The sequence below is a fragment of the Montipora foliosa genome, chromosome 10, assembly GCF_036669935.1.
Source record: "Montipora foliosa isolate CH-2021 chromosome 10, ASM3666993v2, whole genome shotgun sequence".
NCBI classification, from domain to species: domain Eukaryota; kingdom Metazoa; phylum Cnidaria; class Anthozoa; order Scleractinia; family Acroporidae; genus Montipora; species Montipora foliosa.
Genome location: NC_090878.1, coordinates 11,655,311 through 11,665,310, shown reverse-complemented (window position 1 = coordinate 11,665,310; position 10,000 = coordinate 11,655,311). Strand labels below are relative to the sequence as shown.

Here is a 10,000-nt window from a genome sequence, read left to right as displayed (position 1 = left end):
ATTAATAGTATTACTATGAAATGAGATTCAGGAGTCTTCCCTTGTCATACAATGGCAGAATTGCCCAGAATTCTTTTTGGGCATGAGCGAGACAATTGTTATTACATCATTATGAATCACAAATACGCAAAATGCATTACCTGGCATACCATTAACAGCAATCTTTGCAGCACTTGCAGAAGGGCTAATGCCATTTGATTCACTGTGACATGCCATGTCGCTGTGTACAGCTCTTGCAACATTTGTTTTGTTGTCACTTGGTACACTTTCCTGGCTTAACATTTCTAACTCCCTCTGAACATTTTCAGCGTCAACTTTGGATAAAACCATGGAAACAAAAATTAGCCACCTTACTAGAGGCACTAGTAACACCTAGGATGCAAAGCTCGCTGTGCTAATAATAAATAAGATGGCTTGGACATGTAATAAGAGGTGATGACTGGATCAACCGCATGATCTGTCCAACCTCATTCCCAGGGTCTCTCTGTCTCTACCACAATGGAGACCCTGGGAACGAGATTGTGATCTGTCTTGAGACAGGTGAGCAAACTAAAAGGCACAGGCCTTGCAAAACCTGGTCAGAGCTAGTGTCCAATGACACGTGATGCTCTGCAATCTCTTAGTTGAAAGGCTGGAAAGACCACTTCTGTCCAGAAATGCACCCAATTAGATGCACGCCCAATTTTGACATCCAACACAAAGTGTCCCTTTAAGTCTGAGCATTTGCTACCTATTTTCAACAATAAGGTAAGGATAAAGGTTAGCGTTATTATTAGCTTTGGGTAAATATGCAGCAGTTAATCTTTACTTAAAGAGCAGCATTTGGGGGACACTTTGTTTTTTGTCAATTGTCTGTATTCCGAGACACAAGTGATGCTGAAGATGGTGAGAAGAGCATCTAATTGGTGGCATTTCTGGACATATCTGGGACAGAGAGAGATGGAGGCCAAACATACCACAAAATGTATTCACTAAATGGATGATGACGATGACGACAGACTTACTAGCCTTATGGTATTTTACCTATTAACTATTGGCTTGAATATCTAGACATGTTGTTCTTTTTTAAATGCAAACTAGGGTATATAAATATTTGCATTGATAATTACGTTTCCTTTTGTACAGGGAGCTCGCGCCGTGGTGCCTCTGGGATTTTCGTTAATAATGTTTATGCATAACTATGGTTTATGCTAAGACATCTCTTTTTAGAGATTCGTTTTTTGTAAGAATATCAAATTTATGGAATGCCTTTAATACCTTCTGATCTAAAATCTGAATCTAATGTTAATGTTTTTAAGAATAAGTTAAAAACATTCTACTTCACTAGATTTAAAGTTGTATTGGATGCTGATGGTGCTCGTACTTTCAAACTTGTCTGCTGTAAATGTTGTAGGATTAATAATTTAGTTTGATGTTCTTGTTGATATATATAATATATATATATATTTTTTGAGAAATTACCAGCGGGGAGGGATTGGTGTAGTTAGGTTTTTATGTTCATTGTGTGGGTTGGATTGGGTGGGTGATACACCTTGTAGGAGACTTAACATTGTGATGTTCTATTGTGCTGTCACCTGCCTTTGTTGGCAAATTGATTGAGGAAATAAAAAATATAAATAAATAAATTTACAATCCTTCCAGAGTAGTAAGTTGACCCTACACCCTACTCTACCTTGAATGTGAATATCTTTTACTTCGACTGTGCATTCTCCCATGTCTTCGTCACACTGCAAGCGCAGGTCATCTCCCAGCATCATATTACTTGCACCTTCAGTTTTCATAACAGTGTCTTGACTAACAAATTCACTGGCGTCAGCCAGGCGTACTGGACTAATAGGATGATTTTGACAGTTATAGCAAACCCACTTCCCTAAAGTATTGTTGAACAAAGAACAACAGAGAATCGCAATGAGTATCTACTATTCAAAGAATTTGGGACATTATAAGCAATGATCACATCAATTGCTCAAAATGATAACAAGAGAGAAAACAGGTTTACATAAGTTTCTTTGAATGAAAAATTGTATAAATGGACACCACTGGCTACTTTTTTTCCCTAAAATGAAGTACATGTAATTAAAGACAGATTCTTTCAAACTAAGGGCGCGTTCGATTGACCGTATTCCGGAATAGGAATACATGGAATAGAAGTTAGAAATCCTTCGCTTTTACGGAGATTCACGTTAAAATTGTCAAACACCTGCTAAAATGCTATTTTAAACATATCTTTATTATTCTTGTTGCTTCAAAACGCCAAACATACAGTTTTAAATCATTGCTCCACGTATTCTTATTCCGGAATAGGGTCAATCGAACGCACCCTAAGATTCAAATTCATTTTGACAATGACAACAGTCAGTTACAGTACTTTCAAACAGCTGCCATTGAAACCCCTGCTGGTATGGTGTAATTTTAACTAGCGGCGAAATAATGTTTTTTTCATACGGCACATACACAATTTACTGGAAGAGATTCTCACCGATTGGCATGGTCGCCAGTGGAGGAACATGACATTGCATGTGATAACCTTTGTCACAGGCGTCACAGAATAATAAACTACCCTGTTAGAGAACAAAATATCATCGAGATTCATTTAGGTCCAGAAAAGCAGAGTCTTCCCTCTGCCTTCACCTTAAATCCAACCACACATACAGTATGGGCTTCAGCACAGGGCTGAAGGGACCCCAAAGGCAGCAATTACTGTAAAAATAAAAACCTTGAGCTACATGTACTGAGAAAGAGAGCGGGGAAGGCTCAAATGACATGATTGATCGAAAGAGCCATAATTATAATCATATGATGGGAAGTCGCAGCCGTCCTCTTGTGCTCCGACTCCAGGTTGACACCTTCTTCCCCATAAAGGTGGTGGCACAGAATGTTGGCTCACGTGAGACTAGAAATTAAGCGTAGCCCGCATAACTCATTAAGGAGGCAGTGCTACCCACTTATTAGGACGCTTGCCTTGAGATCTGGAGATCCCTGGTTAAAGACCCATTATGATCACTTGTTGAATTTGATCCTGCTACAAGTACAATGTAGTCCTTGGTTCAACTTCTCAGTTGCACTTGTAAATAGCCAGCTGGTTTGCATCCGGCCAGTTGGGATTTTTAACAGTTTTCATTGATGTTCTGTTCTGTTTTTTTGCTGATAGTGTTTTAATGGTCCTGTGGGTAATTTAGTACAGTATTGTTTTTTTTTTTAATTTCAGTGTCACATGAGTTAGAATAGCTTGCCTGCAGAGCACTATTGTACCCATAAACATCTCCCAATCATATTGTATCAATTTTATTCTACCACAGACATACTTGTAGGCAAAGGTACACTTACATGCAAATGAGGATTATCAAATTTCAATGAAAAACTCACTGGATCTCCACTGTCATTGCAAATTATACAGGCTTTACAATCGATGCATTGCCATGCACTCGCATCTGACGTTATCCGATGCACCAACTCTGGAGAGTAATTCATGCAACTTGGGTGTGCTGTTGAAGAAAAGAACTTACAATAATTGACATTATGATAATAATATTGAAAACTGCCAAGACTTTAATTATTAATAATTAATTTTTAATTTCCAATAACATAATAATTGTTTTTTATTTGAAATTTCTCCACTTCTTCACTCCACCAGCACTTGGCTACAAAAGTTTGATGGGTAATCAAAATGTGACTTACATGTACTAGTACTGAAAAGGAAACACATTCGAGTAGGCTAATTTCAGATCAAATTACCCTTAAGAAATTTCAATTACACTGAACGTATCACAAGATTAGTCTATAGTGTAAACAATCTAAGAAACACAGATGGCATGTACCTATAATTTCTTTTATGCTACCATAACTTTAAATTATAAGGTTGGCATTCATGGTATACAAGAGCTGTCTTTTAGGCACTTTTCCTTATATTAGGCTGTCAGTTCTTAAGCAATGTCTAAATATGATGAAATGGCATCATAAAAAGGGCGAAAGACAAACTGGACAGCAAAACCATGGTGGGATTAATAGACTTGCACACTGCATATAAAAGTCTTCCATGAGCAGTCAGTACAATCCTGCAAAACTGTTGATTGCATAATGAAACAGTTTTTGTGTAAAATTAATGAGTGCTGTCCTTTTAGTAGCCTTTTATAAATGTGAACGGCACAGAAATCAAGTGAGGCATTAAGCCTGGTTTTCACTATTGACGCAAGCACAAGTGCAAAGATAAGGGCACTTATTTCACATTGAAAACAAGGTTGATACAAGCATTTATAAGCACAAATACAAGCACAAGTGCAAAGATCAAAAAGTTTCCTTTTCCTTGTGCTTATGCTTGCATTCGCTTGCGTTGTGTGAAAACGAAACACAGCATAAGCACAAGGAAATTTGCTATATCTGGCCAATTAAAGCACTCCTTCCAGATTCCCCGCATCTGAGAATTAAAAAATGGCAGATGCTGTAGTTGAATTTGATGCTTATGTTGATGTTTGATGTCACTAACAAAAGCTACTAATATGCTTGTGGTTGCACTTGCGCAACCATGCAATCATGCAGGCCTTACACTACCGTGAATGTGATGAATGGCTGAAGAACCTTCGCTTGATCAGTGAAGGTTCTTCATCAATTCATCACATTCACAGTAGTGTAAAGCCTCACTTGATTTCCGTGCCAAAACAGCTTTTATTCTCAGTGATGGAGAGTGATATCCATTAATGTCTCTGTTCCTTATGTTTGTGTGCTAACTACTAGTTATGATCAAACATTGACTCCAATTGGCGTTAATGGGGGAGCACTGCCTTGCGTTAGGTTAGCCTGTGTGACTTCCAGCGATTGTGTGACAAAGGAACCTCACTTATCTCCCCAGCACTACGAGCTGAATGCAAAACAGCACATGCTGGATCGGACAAGAGTATCGGTTAGCAGGCGATATTCAAAAGGCAACACAGCCAACAAGCTTGGGGGAAGTCGCTGCCCAGACTTAACCACACCACACAGTAGTGTCCCGAGTTTATTGACAGACAACGAGGCCCAATCTCGACTCCAAAGGGAGGGAGGGAGGGAAAAAAATCAAATCGTAACCACACTAATATGTAGAGAGCTATCTGCGCTGAACAACAGAACATAAGTGATCTCTAAATAGTTTTCACATGCTTTTATAGCTAGACAAATGTCTGCTGGCATAGCCAGTCGGAAGAGCTGTACTACGAGAGAACTTAGTGTTACACGTGCCAACTCTTAGCCGTGAATAGAGCTTTGAAAAAAGCGCCAATGCCGTGGATCGTACTAGCCTAGCCTAGACAACAAAGCTGCGAAGTTCGAAGCAAAAATACAATAAATCCTTAGTGTTTGCTGACCTTGGCAACTAGACGGCACAAACGCTACATTGAAAACAGAACCGCCATGAAAAGGGTTACAGATAGTAAATTGTCACGATCCATTAACTACATTTTACTTGCGTGACAGTAAAATTGCCTTTAATGCCCCTGTGCCTGTGTGAGAGGGGAACCTTGGAAGAATTTATCACAAGGAATTATTGTAGAGTGGATTTTAATTTGATTGTTAGCTACAGGTATATGCTTTTAAATTAATAAAAAAATTAATAATGCTTACAAATAATCCTGGTACTTTTGATCTAATAATGAAGATGCTGAAAGAAAACTTAACTTTATTCTTAGTTTTTTAACATTTTGAAGCAATAGGTTTAATACAAACACCATATTTGTAGAAAAGAACATGGAAATGAATGAAAACCCAACACAATAGAAAATACAAGTTAACAAGTTTAAATTATAACAATATTAACTGGAAATAATTTAACCACAATCAAGACATTCAAGCTGTGAATCATAATTATCATGCAGAGTCATGCCATTTTAAAAGCAGGAGAATATTGGGACAATTTAATATAGGCTTTGAAGCTATTAATGTATCTTAAATATGTAATAGGAATGTTTTCCAGCTTCAAAAACATGTCGATTAACAAGTACATGTACTGTATATTGATCAACATTTTGGCATTATTTTAGTCATCTTGTGAAGCAGTCAGACATTCTCAAATTTTGATAGGACAAAGTCCAATTCATGACAGGTACTTTTGATCCTTAATTGTGAGTGCCAGTCTTTGAAGAGATGGAGACAACTAACAATAATGAAAAAAATCTACAGTGAACTTTGTTGAGAAGAAAGATCATTGCAAAACAAGCATGGGTTCCCAAACTTTTTGGTAGACGGTCAGGTGTTCTCCTGAATAACCCTCTCGTACAGTCTCTCAAAATTCAATAAACATGAATGAGTGATGGGAAGATTGGAGAGCAATTGAGAAAGTGAAAACATTGCTCAGGGCACAGAGCAGCACTAGTCAAATTATAACTTTGGGATAAATTATTCCCAAAGACAATGACTTACCTTCAGTTCACGGAATTCAATGCAATGTACCAGGAGGGTATATCGTCCTGGAGAAGGACTGTTGTTTGTATAAACTGACAATTCAATGACCTGAGCGGAAGTGAACCTTCACAGTCAACTTGAAGGTAATTTCCACTTAGGCTTTGTCAATACATCATTTACAAACAACAGTCCTTCTTTCACACTCTACAATCAAACTCTGTTAAAGGATGTCATTTTTGGGTTCAAACCATTTTCAAACAACAACCTGTTGTATTTAATGATTATTATTAATAGTGCATTGGTATCAACCTTTGTTTCCACAGTCTCTGCATATCAGCAGATTTTCTGGTTCTCCACGCCTGTTTGCTGCTGCAGTCTGTAGGCAAAAGTCACAGACTTGCTCACACTCTGGAATTTCCCTCTCTGGACTCTAAAATGAATAACATTTTTTTTTTTAATGGAAAGTTGCTCCTATATGCAAGTTGATTTAGCTGGTAAGAGCAGTAGATCACTGCTGTTTCATTGGCACGAAGCACAGTGAGTAATCATTGCTCTCCTACCTGGAGGAGACATTATTCCACACAAGATACATTTCCACCTCCACAGACTGCCCCAACTTTTCTTGAGGAGACCAAAGGGGCTCTGCTTGCAAGCAAGATACCTCACAGTCTCAGGGACAGTCTTTGGGAAATTCATGCAGTTATTTGTTGATAGCCCTAGAAATCTGGGTAGGGGTTGGGGAGGATGTATGAATGGGTATCTGTAATATACTGCTGGTGTTAGTGGCCCTGCAATGGACTAGGATGATCCCTCCAGGGGACGATTGGGGGGAGGGGGGGGGGGGGAGGGGGTACATGTAGTAATGCTTGCATTTGCTTCATGCAACCGTGATAAGCTTTGGCTCTGAGCCCCTGTGGCATTTATGCAACTTACCTACCTACAGCAAATTATTTGCCTCACTGCAAGTAGCTTTCGTTAAATGGCTTCCTGGAGATACTTACGATAAGCAATGTACTTTATATTTATTTTACTAGTCAGAATAAAAGGAAAATGCTGATGAATTAGAACAATCACAAAAAAAAAACCTTGAAAATTAAATTAAGAGCATAATTCAATTTCCTCACTTTTTCATTTCAATAACATGCTCATTCATTACATTAACCTTATTTGTGAGCTCAAGCATTTCCTTCTCAAAATTGAGGATTAACAGATTTTATCGTTTGACAGTAAATAATTATTTTGCAGGCACACTTGAGCGGCAACTAGTGATACCATTACTAAATTCTCTAACTAATAATGCTTAATGTTCGAGGCGGAAATTCAAATCCACGTCAACAAATTATTCCATTTGTACACGCGGACTGAAAAGCCCACAAGTTGTCGAGAGAAATTATAAGTTGCGATAATAATAGCTCTCAATTAGACAAAACACGTATTCTATGATAAAGTGCTTTCAGGGATACTCAAAACTCTCCAAGTTAAGAGCTATTCATGGTAGGAAGGCGACATAGAGGCTGTAAAAGTTAAGTTGACTCGCGAATAACTGCAACTTGCGAAATGAGATGATGTTCCGTGATCTGTAACAGTCTAACACTTACCTCAGCTGACTCTAAAAGCCGATACATTCCGTCGCTCACGGACCAAATTCTGCCATTATCTAAGTCCTCCTTTAGAGCGATCTTGATTCTAGCCTTCAAATTATGATAATACGGATGCCTTGCGCTGATAAATTTCTCGATGTCCACAGCGCTTACGCCGTAACCACGATCAAGCGCTCGAATTGCTTCGCCCACCCATCGGGCTGCTCGCGACACCTTACTCGACCCAAGAACTCTATGCCAACCGGACGCGTTCCGATAGGAAATTGCCCCCTTGAATGATCTCTTTGTCACTATTCCACTGGCGATAAGCACTGATAAATCTTCCTCTGTGTCGCGTTGGTCAATTCCGTGACATTTGTGCATCGTCCGACAAATTCTCTCCAAGTCGGGCCGTGATTTCCGACTACGGAGTAAGTTAATGCATTCGAGAATCCAGTTCATATATTTCGGACGTTTCTCGGTCATGTTTGATTCGGCAGAATTAGGCGCAGATATAGCGCGTGGAATTTTCAAGCTAAAAAATTGTAGTGTAAGAAAGGTTTCGCGGAGCACTATCGGCGCTGAAGTCTAGTTTACATACTGCATAAATTTTTACGAACGAAAAAAAACAAACGAATCGGCATGATGCGCCCGTGCTTCTTCAGCGACATCCCTCCCGAACAATGCGTCGACAGAAACAGCAATGGCGGTCCACAGGGTGGATCAGACACCCCTGTCTGGAGAGAACTAATCAGTTTTTAGCTTAAAAATGACCGAATTACGCCTTCAGTAAGACTTTTCAAAACCAAATTACTAGATGACTCACTCCTAAAGCCCTAGCTGGTGGTATTCTATGCTGTAAAAATGGTGGTTATCGAAAAAGTACCAACATTATCCTGCTAACCATCGAACTTTCGCTTTCGATTCGTACATATAGACATTACAGGTGTACATGTGTATGCTTTGTCAGTATTGAATAACAGATCCATGGGTCAGATAGAAAGATTGAAGACGTAACATCCCTGTGAAATGAAGAATTCGGAAGTTTCTGAGCCCTCTTCGGAGAATTCAGATGATCTAAAGACCGAAAATTCTCGGGGAAATACAAGAGGAGACACTTCTCACACAAAGCGAACCAAGCAAGCGAGCAAGGAAAAAAGAAGGGAGGTATGTTTCCTGTAAGGTAGCCGCTTAATTTTTTTCTGGAAAAATATTGAAATTGGTGCCGTTTACAAAATTCTTCAGCTGCATGCCTTTCTCAAACTTATTAATAATTCATAAAGAAATGTATGGGTTTATCATCTGGGTCGATATGGTAAATACTGACCACTGTAGTGTCAAGAAATTTGGAAACTGATATTTTAGGCCTTTTCCCTTCGTCAGTTCGCTCTGATGAAGAAGGAACGCTCAAAATGTCAGCTTTGTTTACGTAGGTTGGTCAGTTTACCATTTCAACCCAGTTGATGAACCCATCTCTGTGTTTCACTTCCCCACCAATGCAGCACCTCAATTTCTTCCTTAGAGGCAAAACCCTTTTAAGCATGTAACAATTAATCTAATCAACTACCAAATCAACTACCACACCACATGCATGAATTTGGATATCCAATGAAATAGTCATACCATGCTCTTGCATGGGTGCAGGGATGTCATAGTGGCGAAAGCACTGGCCTCCCACCAATGTGGCGTGGGTTTGATCCCAGACTCAGCGTCATATGTGGGTTGAGTTTGTTGGTTCTCTACTCTACACTGAGAGGTTTTTCTCCGGGTACTCTGGTTTTCCCCTCTCCTCAAAAACCAACATTTCGCATGATTTGTGTTAATTGTTAATTTCAGTTTACAGTGTCCCCAATTAGTGCTCCAGCGCTAGAACGACGAGACACTTAAATAAAGTTCCTTTCCTTTTCCTTTCCTTTCCTTTCTTGGTAGAGTGGTATCTATCACTTTATCAGTGCTGGAAATAACAGTCGGTCATCGGACATTGTCCGACCAAATTTTGCAAATGTCCGGCCAATTTCACATTATGATCGGACATGATGACCGAACATCTC

General features: G+C 39.1%; 2 protein-coding genes across 4 annotated transcripts in view; one reads left to right on the top strand and one right to left on the bottom strand.

Annotated features, from left to right (window-relative positions):
- The window catches only part of LOC137974081 (histone acetyltransferase KAT6A-like), a 13,704-nt gene extending 5,129 nt beyond the window's left edge, over positions 1-8,575 (bottom strand). Inside the window, exons 1-6 of the mRNA XM_068821004.1 lie at positions 7,968-8,575; positions 6,679-6,799; positions 3,367-3,485; positions 2,480-2,561; positions 1,673-1,870; positions 141-314 (exon numbers count right to left, since the gene is read on the bottom strand). Coding sequence (XP_068677105.1) covers positions 141-314; positions 1,673-1,870; positions 2,480-2,561; positions 3,367-3,485; positions 6,679-6,799; positions 7,968-8,435 — 1,162 coding nt within the window. The 5' untranslated portion in view covers positions 8,436-8,575. The remainder of the gene's footprint in view (positions 1-140; positions 315-1,672; positions 1,871-2,479; positions 2,562-3,366; positions 3,486-6,678; positions 6,800-7,967) is intronic.
- A 60-nt stretch (positions 8,576-8,635) lies between these two features.
- Positions 8,636-10,000, top strand: part of LOC137974377 (terminal uridylyltransferase 4-like) — a 31,929-nt gene continuing 30,564 nt past the window's right edge. For all 3 annotated transcript variants that reach the window (XM_068821324.1, XM_068821325.1, XM_068821322.1), the window contains exon 1: positions 8,636-9,116. In XM_068821324.1, coding sequence (XP_068677425.1) covers positions 8,979-9,116 — 138 coding nt within the window. In that variant the 5' untranslated portion in view covers positions 8,636-8,978. The remainder of the gene's footprint in view (positions 9,117-10,000) is intronic.